Genomic DNA, 21,365 nt, shown 5'->3' on the forward strand with positions numbered 1-21,365 from the left:
AAACCTAAGAATTTTTTCTGGAAAAAGCAAAACAAAGGAGGAAGTTATTGAAGCCATAAAAATCAGAACTGCACATTGGGTGAAGACCATGGAGATATTCAGAAACTACTCCACGAATGAGATCCTAAGAAATTGGGCTGAAGTAGCACAAACAGATGCACCCAAAGTAGTTGTATGGAATGGAAGCCACCGACACTGAACAGACTAAAACTGAACTTTGATGGGAGTTCTCTTGGCAACCTTGGAAGGGTAGGCATTGGGGGTGTGTTTAGAAATCATCTGGGTGTGGTGTTTGCACTCTACTCAGGACCAATAGGTTTTGGTGACTCAATACAGGCTGAATCTCTAGCTCTACTTCAAGGTCTAAAGATGACTGAGCAGATAGGAACAACAGACTTAGAAATAGGAGACTCACTATTAGTTATTTCTTGGGAAAAAAATATCACATCAGTACCTTGGAAGCTCAAATTTATCTTCAGAGAAATTGACATACTTGCAAGGAGGATCAACTCTCAGTTTGGTTTGGCCAAACGGGATGCAAATGGGATGACGGATACCCTAGCAAAACAAAGGGCAAATAGATCTTCATTGTATTGGACAGAATTGTAACTGATTGCTGGAGATGGCAGTTTAGATTAATGTCTCTCTGCAATCTTTATCTATTGTAACTGAATTTCTCTGTTATTAATGAAAATTTCTTGCTGATAAAAAAAAAGTTGAGATCGATGCCAAACAGATGGAAATGATGACTCTCCTTCAAGGTCAAAAGATCATGAGGTTTTTGAAGAATCTAGATGCAGAAAGAAGATTTAGTAGCCATAAGAATACTCGAACAGTTCAAGTCTCAAGAGTCATTAAAGATTGAAAGGAGGTTTATTTGGAATTGGGCCTACGAAGAAGGTGAAGAAATGAAAGAAGAGTAGTAGAAGAAAACTGTGTGGCTCTGCATTATGTTTTGTCCGAGGTTTTTCTTGTAAGGTGTTTCTGGTGCTTGTTTCTTTTGTTTATCTGAGGGAGTTGTTTGTGGAAGGAGGAAAAGCTGTTGTTTTGGGGAGTTTGGACTTTCTTTAGTTTTGTTGTTGTAGTGGAGTTCGAGGTTTTTTCTTTTACTTTTCATCTCCTGGGTGATCACTATCTCCTTTCTCTGTATTGTCTTTTTTTATTTTGATAAATATTTTCTTCTTTCTTACCCAAAGAAAAAACCTCTCCTTCAAGAATCTTAAAATCAAGGACTGGTTTGCATGACTCTTGTGGTTGAAGAAAATTTGAGGTAGAATTTCTATATGTAAGCATAATATGGCCAATTTTTAGCCAAATGTCCTTTTTTTAAATCTGTATGTGCTAGATAAAAGTTTTTTTTTTTTAATTTCTTAATGTTTCCATTTATGGCCTCATTAATAGAGCTTTAAATTGAATTTGGAATACAACATCAATCATGTATAGCTTTAGACGAACAATTTGATCCAAAGGTTCACTTTTGATCAATTCAAAAGGTAAATAGGGATTTGAATGTTCACTGATTGTTCTCACACTGTTTACGGTGTACTCTGAGAAAACAAAAAGAAAAAGCATGATTACTGAAGGATTATTCTGGAATCAGGATTAATATATAATAGATACAATATAATTTCTGGGGTGAACAACACTCATAGCTACATGCACATTGTGTTTCCTTGGGAATCAGGAATATGTGGGAAAAATGCAGAATGCTTTTCAATTTGACTTTCAATTCATAAATGTTTAGCCAGATTTTCCTTATATTTAAATAGTTGTATTCAAATTATACTTCATTAATGATAAAATACTGCAATTCATATATTTTTCAGTTATCCAGTTTGCAGTTGGAAACCTGTCATTTTGACTAAGATCAATCACTTCCTTCTCTTCAGGTATCTAACCAGTTAAACCGATTATATACCAAATTTATCAAGAGGAATCCTGGTTATGATGGAAAGGTATTCATATGTTGAACATGTCTTCTTTGAATCTCATATTTCTCCTATGTACAAATCTGAAATTTACATGTTATTTTTCTTTTTACTTTTGTAGGTTTCTATATATGGTCATTCTCTTGGGAGTGTTCTCTCTTATGATATCCTTTGTCATCAAGAGGATTTGTTATCCCCATTTCCAATGGAGTCTATGTACAGAGAACACAGTAGGAATGAAGAACCTTTTTCTGATTCAATTAATGATTCTTCTAAGTGTAAATTATCCAATATAAGCCCTACTATAAATAATACCACTTTGAAGAGCTTCAGAGATATCATCGAGGAAGAAAGATTAAATTCAGTGCCAACTGTATTATTTCCAGAGGAAGTAGCTAAAGATCCTTCCGTAATTATGTCCCCCCTGTCAGACACAAAAGAATCTTCGTCAGGGACATCCAGTGAGCATTCTCATGTCTTATTTGCAGAGAGTAGGGATTTTGAGAAACAACTTGAGACATCATTATTGGAAGATGCTGATGGAAAATCTGATTGGGAATCCAGTGATATGCATTCTCGAGTAGGAAATGTCTTGGGCCATAAAGTTCCTGTTGACAATTTGTACAATTTGGTCAACAATGCACCTGAAGATACAAGTGAAAAAGACAAAGTAATCAAATTGCTGAGGGAAGAGGTACAGAAAGTGTTTATTTTATTATCATTAACAGAGCAATGGACTTTAATTATATAACAGTATAAATAAATCATAGGTATAAATCACTCCTTTAATCATGAAAAGCTGAACCAATGTGGCCAGCAACCTTTTACATTCTACAACTTCCAAGGTTTAACACCTTGGTACAAATTAGCCTGTTTTGACCCTCCCCTTGCCAATGGATCTTCCAACTTATTTGCAAATCTTCTAATCCATTTGAACAATTTTTTCATCCTCTGAGCTTGAGATCTCTCACCTCTATGTGAATGATGATATGCCTCCACCGTTGAGTGACTTTTTACCTCTACATTTTATAATGAAGAGAGAAACATGATAATCATGTCAAAGTGAGATAGATCTTCTCTGATGGTTGCTGGCCAGATTGGTTGCTCACCACTGTGGTTGCTAAATGCCCTGCCAATCCCAAACCAGTCTGAATTTTCATTACAGTAGCTCGCAAAATCAATTCTTATGGACGAAGGGAATGTTTGACTAGTCATGGAGATGGCAAGTTTAACATCCTCATAATGACGTCAACAGTGGTGAAAATTTCCTGATTTATTCTCTTGTTTTCACTCAATGTGCCACTCCAACTCCTCTACCACCACTGTAGAGAAGATGGGCCGAATGGCCCGTAGGCTATTTAGCTTTTTTATCTTTTATGTTCTTTGCTGTAATGGGCCTTAATCTGGGTCTACTCTTTCTTATGTTATGTTTTTTAATTTTCTGCCCAACTAAGGGCCTCTCTGTAAATTATCAAAATTTAACTTAATAAAATTAAATTAAGGGTGTAAGAGGAGATTATGTTCGAAACTCTCTCTCTCTGAACCCTAGTTGCTGCCACCTTCTTCTTCATCTTCTCTCTTCTAGAATTCTGATTTCTGCTATTTTCTCTGCTTTTTTGCATCTTTCTAAACAGTCATTTCTTCTCAAAAGGTTGTTTTTCTTCTTGGTATCAGAGCAGGCTCGCTTTTCTTTCTTTTTCACCTTTTTTATCCCATACACAGTGTGTATGGAAAACTGAATCCCATGAACAGCTAAAGGATCTTTTTCATCCCAGTTATTAGTGGTTTTTGGAGAGAAGAGGACAAACTTTATTGCCCCACTGACAGATTCAGGAGTGCCGCCCGAAACCCTAATTTTTTGGAGAAATTTGATTGCAGGCCCCACAGGGAGTTTGACCTAGGCGCTCAGTGACTGAAGGCTTCCTTCTTCCTCTTGAAGATCGAATCAAGTGGATTGGTGTTTTGTGGAGTCTACAAGGAGCGGTTGATATTTTTCTGTTTCTCCTGGCGTCCAGTTGTGACACAGATTTCTGGTACGACTGCATAGAGGTTGGCTCACAACACAGGTTTTATCCAGCCATCATTTGGTGTTTCTCGAAGTTACTTGAAACCTTTTTTGAGGTGTTTAAGATGATGAACCCATCAGACATTGAAAGCAAATATGTTGCTGAATCCAGACAGATTCCAGGAGCCTCTGTAGACTCTCTACTGACTGTGACCACAGTCAAGCTGGATGGAACTAATTATCTGGCGTGGTCACAATTAGTAAAGATTCATATTTGCAGCAGAGGCAAGTGGGGTTTTACCTCTGGGAGCAAAACAAATCATTTTGAAGATGATCCATCATATGAAAAATGGGTGCAAGAAAACTATATTGTTATTGGGTGGCTTGTAAACTCAATGCAGCCACAAATTAGTCAGCACTATTTGTGGACGAATTCAGCAAAGGAAATTTGGGATAGTGTTGCTGAAACCTATTCCCAAAAATTAAATGTAGCCAGAGCTTACAAGTTGAGAAGTGATGTGAAGAATTTAAAACAGGGGGAGAAACCATTAGCTGTATACTTCTCAACATTCAAGTCTTTGTGGCAAGAAATAGATCTGATAGAAGCTGTAACATGGGACACCACTAATGATGCTAAGACCTACCGAAAACTGGTTGAGAGAAACAGGGTGTTTGAATTCTTGACAGGACTAAATCCACAGTATGATATTACAAAACAAAATATTTTGTCCAATGGTAGTGTCTCTCTGTCTCAGGCATATGCCTTGGTAAGTAGTGAAGAAAGTAGGAGACTTGTCTAGGTTCAAGGGGCTGGCCTAAATGATCACTTTGCCAATATGGGAGTGAAACCAAAAGGGACTACAGGAACTCTTAGTAGTTCAGGGAAGAAAGAGATTGTCTGTGAGCACTGTAAAAGGCCAAAACACACTAAAGACAAGTGCTGGAAGTTGCATCTTGAGCTACTACCACTTAGGTTTCAGAAGAAGCCTGATAATAAAAGGGCAGGGAGTGATAATATTGCTGCTGGTTCAGATAGTGACAGGTACCAAACTGAAGAGATGTCGGCTAGTGTGCAGTTAGCAGCTATGAAGGCAAAATATGAGAAGTTTGGGAGAATGATTAATCATCTAGAGGGTGTGACCTCCTCTTCCAACCCTTCAGAGAACTCAACATCTTCTGCATTTGCTCATTCAGGTATACGGGCTTCTGCCAATCATGCAATCATTTCAGGTAATCGTAGGATCCCTTGGATTATTGATTCTGGTGCTTATGATCATATGACCAGCCTTTCCACTTTGTTTGTTTCATATGATTTACTTCTTGGACGTGACAAAATCACCCTAGCCGATGGCTCTCTTGTCCCTATCTCCGGCAAGGGAATCATCAAGGCTACAAACTCCTTGGTTCTTCCTTCTGCTCTTCATGTACCTAGACTAAATACAAATCTGTTATCTGTAAGTAGTCTTACTAAGTCATTAAACTGTTGTGTAACCTTCTTCCCTTCCTACTGTGTTTTTCAGGATCTGGAGTCTCAGAAGGTGATTGGGAGTGGTAGTGAGGCGAATGGAATATACCTTTTAGATACTCCTGGACAGTGCCATGAACAACTTGGAAAAGCTGATTTTGGGTCTAAATCTACAGAATCTATCAATCGAGTCATGTTATGTCATTTTCGTTTGGGTAATAAAAGATCTTCCCTGAATTGTTTAAGGGAATTAGTTTGTACAGTCTTCATTGTGAGTCTTGTGAACTGTCAAAACATTGTAGAAACAATTATACTTTGAGTAATAAAAGATCTTCTCCTTTTAATATTGTGCACTTTGATGTCTGGGGGCCTTACCATTTACCCTCTATGGGTGGATACAAATATTTTATCTTGTTCATTGATGATTTTCCCAGTTCACTTGGATATTTTTGATGAAGTCTCGTGATGAAGTTCCCAGACTTGTGAGGCAGTTCCATATATTTGTTCTAACCCAGTTTGATACTAGGATTACAATTTTCAGTTTCGACAATGCAAAAGAATATTTTGATAAAAACTTGACCTGCTATCTCACTGATTCAGGGGTTATTCATCAAAGCTCCTGTGTTAGGACCCCAAAACAGAATGTAGTTACTGAAAGGAAAAATAGACATATTGTTGAAGTTGCAAAAAGTATCTTATTTGCCTCACATGTCCCTACAAAGTTTTAAGTCTCCCTTCAGTCTCCTTCATCCGGACAATGACCTTTTTTCTATTCCTCTTTGTGTCTTTGGCTGCACTTGTTATGTACATATTCCAAGTGTCCAAAGGCATAAATTTGAACCAAAAGCCCACAAGTGTATCTTCCTTGGTTATTCCTCAACATAGAAGGGTTACTGTTGTTTCGATCCAAAGACTGGCACTCGATATGTCTCAATGGATGTCACATTTGATGAGCTTTCTCCCTTTTATGGTTCCTCTCTGGAGAGACGTTGTCCATAGGGGGATGATTTGTCATAGGTGTTTGCTCTTACTCTTCCTGTCCTAGTTGAGTCTTTTGATGAGTCTATTCCTCCTTCAAATGAATCAAGGGAGGATTAGTCACTTCACTCTCATTCCAATGTTCTTGTTCCTCTCCCTTTACCTCCTCACCCTCTTTTTCATCCCAGGATGTATGAAAGGCAAAGAACTAGAAATGAGCAGGTTGTTTCTCCTACAACTCATGAGCCTCATGCACTTCCAGTCACAGATGAGACAACAAGTACTGTTACAGCTTCTTTAGAACCATCCTTCCCAGATCTTGATGTCCCCATTGCTATTAGGAAAGGAAATAGGAAGTGTACTGCACATTGCATTTCCAAACACATTTCTTATAGTTTGTTGTCTCCTTCATATTTTGCCTACCTTTCTTCTATTGCCTCTAACCCAATTCCTAGGTCTGTGTCAGAAGCACTTAATATTCCAGAATTGAGGGATGCTATGAGAATAGAGATTGATGCCCTGCACAAGAATGACACTTGGGAAGTGGTTGATTTGCCTGAAGGGAAGGATTCAGTAGGTTGTAAGTGGGTTTTTACTATCAAATATCATGCTGATGGCACTATTGAAAGGTATAAGGTTAGGCTGGTTGCAAAAGGCTATACACAGACATATGGGATTGATTATCTGGAGACATTTGCTCCTGTTGCCAAGATGACTACTCTAAGAGTTCTACTATCTTTGGCTGCACACTCAGATTGGCCACTTTATCAACTAGATGTAAAGAATGCTTTTTTGAATGGAGAATTACATGAGGAGGTTTATGTCCCTTCCTCCAAGGATGTATGAAAAGGATATGAAAGGAAAGGTCTGCAAGCTGAAGAGATCCCTTTATGGAATCAAACAGTCCCCTATAGCTTGGTTTGAAAGGTTTTGGGCTGCCCTTGTTAGCTTTGGCTATGTATAGACACAGTCTGATCATACACTCTTTATGAAGAGGAGAGGTGTCTTGGCAATTTACCTGATTGTATATGTTGATGATATTGTTGTGACTAGTAATGATGTCTCTAAAATTAGTGATCTCAAATCTTTCCTTCATACAGAGTTTGAGATCAAAGATCTTGGGGAATTGAGATACTTTCTTGGCATAGAAGTTGCCAGATCCAAGGATGGGATTCTTATCTCTTAGAGGAAGTATGTTCTTGATTTGCTCTTTGAAACAGGGAAGATGGGTGCTAGACCAGTTGCTACTTCTATTGATATGAACCATAAACTTTCTACTTCAGATGGAATATTGTTAGAGGACAAGGGAGTTTTCCAGAAATTACTTGCAAAGCTTCTTTATCTATGCATGACTCAGCTAGACATTGCACATGCTGTCAGCTGCATCAGCCAGTTCTTGCATGCCCCCAGGGATACTCATATGATAGCAACAGAGTGGATTTTGTTTTATTTGAAGGGCTCCCCTGGAAAGGGAATTCTATTTGCCAAGCATAGCCATATGAAACTTGAAGCATACACAGATGCTAACTGGGCTGGAAACATTGATGACAGAAGATCTACCTCTGGGTACTATTGCTTGGTGGCAGGTAACATTGTCTCTTAGAGGAGCAAGAAACAATCCGTTGTTGCTCGATCTTCAACCGAAGCTGAATACCGAGCCATGGCACATGGAGTTTTTGAACTATTGTGGCTAAAATCATTAATGGAAGAACTGAGTATTGAACATGGTAAGCCAATGATGTTATACTGTGATAATTAGGCAGCTATCAACATTGCTCACAACCCAGTGCAACATGACAAAACTAAGCATATTGAAGTTGACAGACACTTCATTCGAGAAAGAGTGGCTTCTGGTGAAGTGTGTCTATCTTTCATCACCTCTAAAGGACAGTTAGCAGATTTCCTCACTAAAGGCATTCCAAAGGCTAAACTTCAGCATGATACTGGCAAGCTTGGCATGATTGACATCTATGCTCAGCTTGAGGGGGAGTGTAGAGAAGATGGGCCGAATGGCCCATAGGCTATTTAGCTTTTTTATCTTTTATGTTCTTTGTTGTAATGGGCCTTACTCTAGGCCTACTCTTTCTTATGTTATGTTTTTTAATTTTCTGCCCAACTAAGGGCCTCTCTGTAAATTATCAAAGTTTAACTTAATAAAATTAAATTAAGGGTGTAAGAGAGGAGATTATGTTCGAAATTCTCTCTCTGAACCCTAGTTGCCGCCACCTTCTTCTTCATCTTCTCTCTTCTAGAATTCTGATTTCTGCTATTTTTTCTTGCCTTTTTGCATCTTTCTAAACAGTCCTTTCTTCTCAAAAGGCTGTTTTTCTTCTACCACCATTATCATCCAAGCCTTATCCCAATTATATGGGCTTGGCTACATGAATCCCGTTTCACACTTTCACAACTCCTTTCTGTTTAATGCAATGTGTCACCCCAACAGTGGGGTAGGACAGGTTAAGGGTTGCATGGTTGATCCTAGTTAACTATAGTTGACAATAAGATGGTTAAGGTTCTGGGTTTCGCTATATGGCACAAGAGCCATATGGTAAATGGTATGTGGAGAACTTTTGATGAAGTAAATGGTAAATTTAGGGCAGGATTTTGTTTAGACTAATTTTAGGGATACAATTAAGCATCTATGTAGGAGGACAAAGTAGGTGTTATTTGTACTTTAAAAAACCAATGAATGAGAATATGTCTTGCTGGCTAGTAGTAAAAGGTTAATCTTTCTTTTCAAGGCGATATGTTTTCGTTTACTGTATATTTTATTTTAATAATATTTTTTATCTTTTTTCTAACAATGAGAGAGTGGGGCCAATTGATACTTGATGCCCATTTGTTGGGCTTGACTAAAACATCTTTTTTTTCTTGCTTCTTCCTGAGCATATGTTAGTGCATGCCATGGCTTTTTTCTGGAAAGTGCAATAATTGTTTAATAAAACTATTACATTTGCAGGTAGATGCCCTTAAAGCAAAGGTAGCAGAACTGGAGTCAAAGTGTCAAGGTGTAAATAGAAGTGCAGAATTCATCAATGATTCCCAATTTTTATTAATGTCGAAATCCTTTTTGATTCTTAGTGAAAGACAATCTCATTGGGTTATGGTATTTATTATAAGCAGGTCACAAAGAGATAGGTGCAACTATTCCAAAGGAACTGCCTTCACATAAGCTCCCTTGTGAACAAGATGAAACTCATAAGAGTTATACACCTTATATCAAGTATACGAAACTTGAATTCAAGGTAAATAGACTTGGTAGATATATTTTTCATTTCATTTGATTGGGGCCCTTCTGTCCCATCATGTGATATGGCCATTTATATTAATTGGCATTTTAATTGTTTACTTGACAAGATAGAAATTAACAGTTGATATGGTTTTAAATAGAATGGATTGGTGAAGGTGTGAAGCAGGATTCATGTAGCCGGCCCCATATAATTGGGATAAGGCATGGATGATGATGATGATGATGATGATGATTTGACTAGATAGAATTTATACTTTAGATTTTTACAAAGTATAATATTGTATATGGAACACTTAATATCATTTGAGCTCTTATTTAAAATTGATTGTCTTTCAGGTGGATACATTCTTTGCAGTGGGATCACCTCTTGGTGTCTTTCTTTCCCTCCGCAACATTCGTATTGGAACTGGTAATATTAATGCTGAATCAAGTTTCCGAGAACATTGGGTTATTTTAGGTTATAGCATCTGTCTTAGAAGTTCAAGGGCTGTGATTATTTAGAATCCAAGGACAGAAAGCGTTTTGAATTTCTTTTGTAGAAACCCAACTTGTTAGTAACTAATCATAGTTGGTCATTTGTTGTCATGTATCTGGTCATTATGACTCCATGTATGTCATGTTTTATCTTTTTTAATTTAAAAAATTCATATTCTCATAATACATATAAACCTGTTTATTTTTTTAGTTCTCATTACAAAAAATGAAATATTAATTTAGCAATCAGATAATATATACAATACTGTTCTATTTTATCTATTCAACATCATGCCTGTTTTGTTTGGATGTTTAACTTTTTTATTTGTGTTTTCTTCATGTTCATCAAATGAATAACTTCTTTCCTTATTTTAAATATACAAGTCCAGAAGTTGGCGTTGCATAGACTAACCTAAATGGATGGAGTGTCCATGTCAGGCACACATTGGATTCCAACACGCCATTGGTTCTTGAGGGATATTTCTAAATTACAATTTTCTTTCTCTCCTCTTTGAAATAAATGAACAGATAATGTTCACAATGAATGGCATTTTTGCTATAAAAATTATTGGTATCAAAAATGAACTTTTAGACCTTTTGTTTCAGTATATAATGTTAGAGTTAAAAAAAATATGTGCTATTTTAATATTTTAGACTTTTCTAGACATGCATTAGATTCTAATTCTCATGTCTGTGTCCATGCTACACTGCAAGAAATGCTTCATAATAATGTCAGAAATTAGAATGTGACTACATGATTGTAGAAATGGAGAAAGTGAATCCATGGTACTTTATTTTTGAAAATTTGATATTTAGTTCCAGTTTCAAGAATTGGCAAAAAGGACATACATGGAACAAAATATATAAAGATATTTGGAAAGAAACACAATAGACTTGTAAATATATTTAGAAGAAATGAGAAGACGGATGGTATCTAGGAAGTTTAGACAAGTATTAGAGAAGAAATAGGAACAGGGAGGTAACTCCATTTCAATGTCTTTCTGCAAAATCATTTTCAAACAAAAGACCTTGGGACATTGAAGTATTTCTTGGGTATAGAAATTGCTATACAGGGGAAATATTTGATGATCTTGGAAGGTATAGATGACTAGTGGGGAAGCTGAACTATCACGAGACCCAACATCTTTGCAGTCAGTGTGGTGAGCCAATTTATGCCCTCGTATATCTCACTGGGATGCAGTTCTTAGAATTGTAAGATATCTGAAGGGAGCTCCGAGCCGTGGGCTATTGTATAAACCAGGAGGAAAACTTGAAGTAGTTGGGTACACGGATGCAGATTGGGCGGGCTCTGTGTCTGATAGAAGATCTACTACAGGTTACTGCACATTTCTTGGTGGAAATCTTGTGACGTGGAAGAGTAAAAAGCAGACGGTTGTGGCTAGAAGCAGTGCTGAAGCCGAGTACAGAGCCATGGCATACACTACATGTGAATTAGTGTGGTTGAGGAATCTCCTACAAGGAATCGGGTTCCACATGGATAAACCTATGAAGTTGTACTGTGACAGTCAAGCTGCGCTCCATATCTCATCCAACCCTGTTTTTCATGAGAGAACAAAGCACATAGAGATTGATTGCCACTTTGTGAGGGAGAAGGTTCTTACTGGAGAGATAAGCACAGAACATGTAGGTTCAGGTGATCAGTTGGCAGATTTGTTTACAAAAGCCTTAAGCTCAGGGAGAGTGAACTATATATGTAACTATCTGGGATTATATGACATATATTCTCCAGCTTGAGGGAGAGTGTTAGAGTTAGCCAAATAAGGGTAGATTAGTCAACTCACCTTGGTTAAGTTATGAGCTTATGTGGCAGTCTTATTAGAGGTTCTCTGTCCCATACTTAAGTAGGGGCTGTTTAGTCCTTGTACATTTAATTAGAGCCTAATCACTATTAAGAGGTTGGCTGATAGGGTATAGCTATCAGGTTCAACAGTTCTTTCATCTTCTTCTTCTTCTCCTTACTGGTTCGGACTACTGTAGCAACAGTAGAGACAGTTTTCAACATAGACCACTAATTTTATGAGGGAAGTTTGGACCTAGTATGGTCTGAATTGTGATTTTGCTTAAATTAAGGAAGAAAATGAAGAGAAGTAGTTTGGATTTTGGATGAAGTTTAGACCTCATCAAGGGCCTATCTACCTCAATATTTTTGGTATGGCCATGCTAGACAAGGTTCTAGGCTATATTAACGGCACCTGGTTTACACTTCAACTGTTCTTCAAATTATGCACCAAAATCAAATAGAAGAATATTCGACCAAAGCAATTGAGTACCTTGATGTGGAATGTCTTTCATCTGGCAATACTTGGCCAATGAGCAGCAATGAGTGTCTCTAACCTAAGGTGTCCATTACTAACCAATATGCTTTTTCAAGGTGATCCTTTTAAGTACAACAACCTCAGCTGTTTGCAAGCAATAAATTAACTTATTGCATTCATTGCATATGAAATATCAGGCTTGAACGCAAAAATAACAACCTCCCAATCATTCTCTATATCCCATTCTTCCACTGCTTATTCTAAACTTCCTTTTTGTCCTTCAAAAATACGCCTTACTGATAAGAAAATTGAATACAAGATCCAAGACATCACCATGGCATTCTTGAAGTCGTACTTCTGAACTTAAGGTCATCCTCATTGGTTATTTTATTTCTCCATTACCTTGTTAGCATCTTTAACTAATATAAGGATGAATTGATTGTGACCACTCTGTGTAGTTTCTTTTGGCTCCCCTGAGCCATTTTTCAAACTTTCAAAATCTAAACTCTTGACTCCTGTTCACCTGAAGTCTCAGGATGAGATGGTGTTCTTTTCAGTGACAAAGATAGTTCAAAATAGACAGAAGTTGAAAGGGTGTGCCTTGCCTTCAAACACCCAAAGAATTGTATTTTATATCATGTGAGTACAAAAGAGAGAAACGGCTATTGTACCCTTATCTAAAATATCAGAAAAATATTGGACATTGTAGGTTTTCAAGACTGCTATTCAGTCTTGACCACTAAGAGATTTCAGGTTCGATGAGAAGAGAAAGTGAAGAAGAAGTAGAAGAAAGAGTGGTGAAAGAGCAATAGAACACAGATTTTGAGGAGAAGAACAGAATGTCAATATTCTGCCGCCACCACTTTAAGTTAATATATATAGGTTATGCTAGTTACATGAAAGGACATATCTGCCCTTGGTGTTTACATCATAACTGCTAACAAATAACAAACAATATAGAACTGAAACTAGAAATAACAGAATAGCAAAATAACCACAGCTGTGACTGGATACATTCTACCCTACGGACAGAGTGGGACCACAGCTGTGGGGCCCACATCAATGTTCTCTACTCTCCCCCTCAAGTTGGGAGTATATGTTCATCATTCCCAACTTGGATAGATCCGCCTCTAGCTTCTTTCTTGATACAGCTTTAGTGAGGATGTCTGCCAGTTGCATACTGGATGTGATGTAAAGGAGGCATACTTCTTGAGATGAGACCCTCTCTCGCACAAAATGGCGGTCAACTTCAATGTGTTTGGTTCTGTCATGCTGTACTGGATTATGTGCTATATTAATGGCGGCTTGATTATCACAGTACAGCATCAGGGGCTTCTCATACTCAATACCCAACTCCTCAAGTAGAGATCTTAGCCATAGGATTTCAGCCACTCCATTGACCATGGACCTGTGTTCTGCTTCAGCACTTGACCGGGAGACAACACTTTGTTTCTTACTTCTCCAGGAGACAAGGTTTCCTCCCACAAGGGCACAATATCCTGAGGTAGACCTTCTGTCATCAACACTCCCAGCCCAATCTGCATCAGTGTAGACCTCCACCTTCATGTGATTGTTGTTCTTGAAAAGTATACCCCTACTTGGGCATCTCTTCAAGTAGGCTAAGATTCTTTCTGCCGCAAGAAGATGTATGGTTCTAGGAGAATGCATGTACTGCCTGACCACACTAACAGCATAAGTAATATCTGGCCGAGTGAGGCAGAGACATAGGAGCTTTCTTACCAGTTGTTGGAACATAACTTTGTCTTCAAGAAGCTCCCCACTCTCAGCACTAATCCTGTGATTCTGTTTAATTGGTGTATCTGCAGGCTTGACACCTAACTTTCCAACCTCAATCCCCTATTTGGATCTAGCAACCTCAATACCCAAAAAATACCGGAGTACACCAAGGTCCTTCACCTCAAATTCTTGGCGAAGAAGTTGTTTAAGAGACTCAATCTCATGGCTATCATTCCCTGTGACCACAATATCATCAACATATACTGCCAATAGTGTCAAAGAGGACTCCACCCTCTTGACGAATAGGGTATGATCTGACTGGGCCTGTACATATCCAAACTTCACAAGTGCTAGTCTGAATCTATCGAACCAAGCCCTAGGTGACTGTTTCAAACCATATAAAGCCTTGATGAGCCGGCAGACCTTCTTACCTATTTCTGCATCATAGAATCCAGGAGGCAAACGCATGTAAACTTCTTCCTGCAGATCTCCATTTAAAAAGGCATTTTTCACGTCCATTTGGTATAAAAGCCAAGTGTGACTTGATGCAAGGGACAATAGAACTCGAATAGTAGTCATCTTGGCTACCGGTGCAAATGTCTCCAAGTAATCTATGCCATAAGTCTGTGTAAACCCTCTTGCAACTAACCGAGCTTTATACCTCTCAATAGATCCATCTGCATTATGCTTCATCGTAAATACCCATATGCATCCAACTGGTTTCTTTCCTTTTGGCAAATCAACTACCTCCCAGGTGTTGTTTTTCAACGGGGCATCCATCTCAACTTGCATTGCATCTTTCCATTCAGGGACGGATAGGGCTTCTTGCACTGTTCTTGGAATAGGGACATTGGAAATAGAGCTATGGTAGGACCTGTAGGTAGGAGATAGGCGATGATAGGATAAAAAATGGGAAATACAGTGGGCTGTGGATGTGGTACAATGTCGTTTCCCTTTACGGACTGCAATTGGAAGGTCAAGATCATCTGTAGGGGAAGTCTCTATGGGCTATGGGACTAAAGTATCTGGACCTGGAGCTGCAAATGAGATTGGAGCTGGTTTGGACTGCTGATGATCAGGATCAACCTGCCTGCACCGCCTGTGATAAACCCTCAACTCCTGATCCCTCTGACCACCCTCACCATTGCAGCTTTCCCTCAACTCTTGATCCCTCTAACCACCCTCACCATTGCAGCTTTCCCTCAACTCCTGATCCCTCTGACCACCCTCACCATTGCAGCTCTCATCACCCAATGGAATAGGTAAAGGAACTGCCCCACTCTCACTGCTCTCCCCCTAAAGACAAGAACTCAAACCCCCACTCTCACTACTCTCCCCCTGAGGGGCAACGCAAGGATAATAGGGTGTCCCCTCAAAGAAAGTGACATCCATGGAGACAAACTTCCTCTCGGAGACAAGATCATAACAGCAATAACCCTTTTGAGTTTGTGCATAACCAGGGAAGATGCATTTGGAGGCTTTGGGTTCGAACTTGGAGGGATGGGGTCCGAGAAGCTGAACAAAGCAAGTGCAACCGAATGTCTAAAGGGGAATAGAAAACAAGTCCTCGCGTGGGTGTAGAAGCGAAAAAGGAGATCGCATATCAAGGACCCTGGAAGGGACTCAATTAGTAAGGTATACCGCCGTGAGGATAGCATCCCCCTAGAAGCGAATAGGGACATTGGAAGTAAACATGAGGCTTCTAGCCACTTCCAAAATGTGCCTATTCTTCCTCTCAGCAACTCCATTCTGCTGAGGTGTATGAGGGCAAGAGCTCTGGTGGATAACCCCATGATGAAGAAGATATGATGTCAAGATTTAGCAAAGTATTCCTTTGCGTTATCAGATCGGAGAACTTTGATCTAGGCGTCAAGCTGGGTTAGGATCATTTGGTGAAAATTTTGGGTCAGGGAAGGTACCTCATCTCGTGAACGCATGAGATAAACCCAAGAAAAACGGGTATGGTCATCAACAAATAACAAAAAGTATCTGTACCCACCCATGGAAGGGATATGATAAGGCCCCCAAATGTCAGTATGCACAATATCAAAAGAATTATCATTCCTTTTATTACTCAATAAATAAGGCTTTCTACAATGCTTAGCAAACTCACAACTTTCACACTGTAGCTGAGACAACTCAATAGACTCAAATAAAGTAGGAAACAAACTCTGTAAAGATCGAAAAGACAAATGACCTAATCCGTTATGCCAAAGCATAACCGGACTCACACTCTGAGAAACAAAAGACAACTTCTCTACTTACTCTCCTTGACGGAACCGCTACCTCGAGCAGATAGATCCCATTCGTCTCACGGCCAGTCCCAATCACCTTCTGCGTCTCCAAGTCTTGAAAAACACATCGGTTAGGGAAGAAGGTTACTAAGCAGTTCATATGCTTGGTAATACTACTGACTGAAAGAAGGTTAGTATCAAGCTTAGGAACATGCAAAACAGATGATAGGGAGATAGTATCTGAAAGCTTGATGTCACCCTTCCCAGAAATAGGATCAGGGAGCCATGAGCAATAGATACCTTATCCCTACCAGAAGACAAATGGTAAGTAGTAAACAATGAAGGCAAGCTAGTCATGTGATTAGATGCACCTGAATCTATTACCCAACAAGGTTCAGTAGTACCTGGAGCTGAGGCATGATAGGCTGAAGCTCGAGTACCTGAATGGGCGAAGGCCGATGTGACAGGGGCTGATGGAGGCTGCGGTGGTTGAGCTGAATTTCCAACCTCCTTTTCTAGCTGTATTAGGGCAGCCCGAATTGCAGCTAAGGTCTCCAAAGATGTTCCTTTTGTGCCAGATGAGGATGCCGAATCAGTGTTCATGGCTACATGAGCAGTGCCCTTCTTGTTTCTTAACTTTGCAGGAACCAAGTGGGGATGCAGTTTCCAACATGTCTCTTTTGTATGTTTGGGTTTCTTACAATGTTCACATACTACATCCTTCTTGTCTTCCTTCCTCTTGTCCTTCTCTGAATCACCCCCTGATTTGGGTGTAGCCGCTACAAAGGCTGATGTGGGTTGCATCATAACCTTCCTTCTGGTCTCTTCACTGTGTACAAATGAGTAAGCCTGAGAGAGAGTCACACTGTCTTTAGTCAAAATCTGCTGCCTCACAATATCATATTCTGAGTTCAGTCCCGCCAGGAACTCAAACACTCTGTTTGTCTCGATGTGCTTTCTATGGGTCTGAGCATCTTTGGGACTCTCCCACTCAAGAGTCTCTAAGTGATCAATCTTATGCCACAGGGACTTCAAGGTAGAGAAGTAGACCGACACCGGTTTCTCTCCTTGTTTAAGGGTGTTCACTTCACATTTCAATTCATATGCTCTGGCAACATTAAGGGGTTGGGAGTAAGTTTCTTTCATAACATCCCATATCTCCTTAGTTGTCTTTGCCCACAAATAATTCCGGCTAATATGAGGCTGCATAGAATTACACAGCCATGTCATAACCAAGTAGTTTTCTTGCATCCACTTGGTATATGTCGGGTCTCCCTTGGAAGGTTCTTTCATATCTCCCAGGAGGTACCCTAATTTACCTCTTCCACCAATAGCCATCATGGCTGATTGGGCCCATTCCAAATAGTTTGATCCATCAAACTTTACGGTCGTAATCTGACCACCCATCTCAGAAATACCACCATAATTGATGTTCCCAAGACTGCCTTATACCTGAATTTTAGACTCCATTTCTGTCAAGTCTCAAAACAGCACTTGAATCACCAATCACAATCAAAATAGTATAGGCCTGATCTGTATTCTCAGTGTATGTGCACAAAACCGAAATAATTCTGATCTGAAACCAACTAGCCAACACAGCCGTCGCTGTCCGTAGATCTCTAACCCCCTTAGAACTCTGAGAACAACTTTAAAAAAAAAACTGATATGCTAAGGATTGTTAGGGTTTTAATCAGTCCTGAAAGGAAGCAATTCAGTCGCACAGTCTGATCCTTCCTGACCACCAACACTCTGCAACCCTAGCAAGTTTCCAACAGCTGCTAGCACCTCTGGCGATCTCCAAGAATCAGTCTGCGAACTCCTCCTTTTCAGCTTTTAGTCCTAGGAGATTCTCATATGGTCGGCTGGTATTAGACTCAACATGAAAAACCCTAACTTGGCTCTGATACCATATAGGTTTTCAAGACTACTATTCAGTCTTGACCACTAAGAGATTTCAGGTTCGATGAGAAGAGAAAGTGAAGAAGTAGAAGAAAGAGTGGTGAAAGAGCAATAGAACACAGATTTTGAGGAGAAGAACAGAATGTCAATATTCAGCCACCGCCACATTAAGTTAATATATATAGGTTATGCTAGTTACATGAAAGGACATATCTGCCCTTGGTGTTTACATCATAACTGCTAACAAATAACAAACAATATAGAACTGAAACTAGAAATAATAGAATAGCAATTCTACCCTACGGGCAGAGTGGGACCACAGCTATGGGGCCCACATCAATGTTCTCTACAGAGATATTTGAGAAAAAAAACATTCCTAGAAAATTTCATATTGCCACCTAGCAAAATGGGGATATTTTGGGGATATATTGCCAATATCGTTGATATTTGGAACCATGGTTGGGATCAGTTCTAGTAAGGTATCTCTCTCAACTGCGGCCTGTTGTCTGAGTAACAAGGAGATTCAGGTGGAGGATACTCTGGAATTACTCACCTCGGTCTTTCTTCTGATGAGGGACAAGCAGCATCTTTTGATACCTTTTGATTCTAACAAAGTTGACCCCAAGCTCATTGAGAACAAAGTGGATTCTTTGATGAAGTTTGGGTTGATGATAGGTGTCTATCTTCCAAGTGATGCTACAGAGGCACGCAATTTCCAAGGGGATGGGGTGTTTGAGGAACAAGTTTCCGAGTACAGTACGGATTTAGGCTGGTCCTATGACAGATTGGATTGCCTTCCGAGATGCAGGAAGGTAAAAACAACTTGCAGATTTGTACAATATGTGGTTTTTGTAAAGCAGAGGAGTGGTGCTAGCTCTTTGTGTGGTAGGGGAAGAAGGGGAAGGGGGAAAGGTGTTGTTTTAACCTTTGTTTTGTGTAGAGAACACTGATGTGGGCCCCACAGCTACGGTTCCACTGTGTTCGTAGGGTAGAAGGTGTTCTAGTCTTTCTAGGGTTAGCTGGTGGCCAGTTAGTTATTTCAGTTGTTATTTATTTCAGTCTTATTTTGTTCTATTTGTTATGTAAATACTAAAGGCAGATCTGACCTTTCCATGTAATGAGCATAACCTATAAATACTAAATAAAGTGGCGGCGGCAGAACATTAAGCTTTTATTCCTCCTTTCAACTCTTGTGTTCTACTGTTCTCTCTTCTCTTTCTCCTCTCTTCCCTATACTTTTTCTTCTATTTTCGAACCTGAAATCCATTAGGGTTCAAGACTGATAGCAGTCTTGAACGTCTACTTGGTATCAAAGCTCAGCAGAATGGGGTTGCAGAGAGGAAGAATAGCACATATTGGAGGTGGCTAGAAGTATTATGTTTACCTCCAATGTCCCTATTCACTTCTGGGGCGATGCTATCCTCATGGCGGTATATCTTATTAACTGGGTTCCTTCTCGGGTTCTTTATATGAAACCTCCTTTTTCCCTTCTATACCCAAATGAGGAGTTGTTTACTGTTCCCCTTAAAACATTTGGTTGTACCTATTTTGTTCAGCTTCTCGGACCCCATCACTCAAAGTTCGAACCCAAGGCCTCCAAATGCATCTTTCTTGGTTATGCACAAACTCAAAAGGGTTATTGCTGCTATGATCCTGTCTTAGGGAAGAAGTTTGTCTCCATGGATGTCACTTTTTTTGAGGAGACACCCTACTATTCTCAGGTTTCTCCTCAAGGGGAGAGCAGTGAGGGTGGGGATTTGGGTCCATTTTTTCAGGGGGAGCGCAGTGAGGGCAAGGTTAATACTTTTGGGGCTGTTCCTTTACCTATTCCATTGGGTGATGAGGGCTGTAGTGAGGGTGGTCAGAGGGATCAGGAGTTGAGAGTCTATCACAGGCGATGCAGGTAGGTTGATCCCGGTCATCAGCAGTCCAGGCCAGCTCCAACCTCTTCTGCGGCTCCAAGTCTAGGTATTACAGTCCCAGGGTCAACAGAGACTCCTTCCATTGTTGCCACTTCACCTTTTGCTGACGACCTTGACCTTCCCATTGCCATCCGTAAAGGAAAACGACATTGCACCACATCTACAGCCCATTGCATTTCCTAGTTATTATCCTATGATCGCCTATCTCCCTCCTGTAGGTCCTATCTTATTTCCGTTGCTAATGTCCCTATTCCAAGAACAGTGCAAGAAGCCCTATCAGTCCCGGAGTGGAGAGGTGCAATGCAAGTTGAAATGGATGCCCTGTTGAAAAATAATACCTAGGAGCTAGTTGATCTGCCCAAAGGAAAGAAACCAGTTGGATGCAGATGGGTATTTACTGTGAAGCACAATGCGGATGGCTCCATTGAGAGGTACAAAGCTCGGCTAGTTGCAAAAAGGTTCACCTAGACTTATGGTAAAGATTACTTGGAGACATTTGCCCCGATAGCCAAGATGACCACCATTCGAGTTCTATTATCTCTTGCAACAAGCCACACTTGGCCTTTGTACCAAATGGACGTTAAAAATGCTTTTCTAAATGGAGACCTGCAGGAAGAGGTTTACATGCAGTTGCCTCCTGGATTCTATGATACAGAGACAGGTAAGAAGGTCTACCAGCTCAATAAGGCATTGTATGGTTTGAAGCAGTCACCTAGAGCTTGGTTCGATAGATTCTAACTAGCCCTTGGGAAGTTCGGTTATGTACAGGCCCAGTCAGATCATACACTATTCATCAATAGGGTGGAGTCCTCTCTGACACTACTTGCAGTATATGTTGATGATTTTGTGGTGATAGGAAATGACAGCCATGAGATTGAGTCCCTCAAACAGCTCTTTCATCAAGAGTTTGAGGTGAAAGATCTTGGTGAACTACGGTACTTTTTGGGTATTGAGGTTGCTAGATCTAAATAGGGGATCTTTGTCTCTCAGAGGAAATATGTTCTAGATCTGTTGGCAGAAACTGGAAAGTTAGGTGTCAAGCCTGCGGATACACCCATTGAACTGAACCACAGGATTAGTGGAGAGAGTTGGGAGCCTCTTGAAGACAAAGTTATGTTCCAACGATTAGTGGGAAAGCTCCTATATCTCTACCTCACTCGGCCAGATATCAGTTATGTAGTTAGTGTTGTCAATCAG

At 39.8% G+C, this 21,365-nt stretch overlaps 1 protein-coding gene across 15 annotated transcripts in view; it reads left to right on the top strand.

Annotated features, from left to right (window-relative positions):
• SGR2 (shoot gravitropism 2 (SGR2)) overlaps positions 1–21,365 on the top strand; it is a 135,340-nt gene that overhangs the window by 79,197 nt on the left and 34,778 nt on the right. For 14 of the 15 annotated variants that reach the window (XR_016099463.1, XR_016099462.1, XR_016099461.1 and 11 more), the window contains 5 exons: positions 1,890–1,955; positions 2,050–2,622; positions 9,336–9,384; positions 9,500–9,621; positions 9,963–10,035. Coding sequence is in view for 12 of the 15 variants with exons in the window: in XM_088945919.1 (XP_088802045.1) it covers positions 1,890–1,955; positions 2,050–2,622; positions 9,336–9,384; positions 9,500–9,621; positions 9,963–10,035 (883 nt within the window). In the remaining 3 variants the exon portion in view is untranslated. The remainder of the gene's footprint in view (positions 1–1,889; positions 1,956–2,049; positions 2,623–9,335; positions 9,385–9,499; positions 9,622–9,962; positions 10,036–21,365) is intronic. The other variant, XM_088945930.1, reaches the window with a different exon arrangement.

This window comes from Nelumbo lutea, chromosome 5 (assembly GCF_056320005.1).
Source record: "Nelumbo lutea isolate HS-2025 chromosome 5, American lotus-T2T, whole genome shotgun sequence".
NCBI lineage: Eukaryota > Viridiplantae > Streptophyta > Magnoliopsida > Proteales > Nelumbonaceae > Nelumbo > Nelumbo lutea.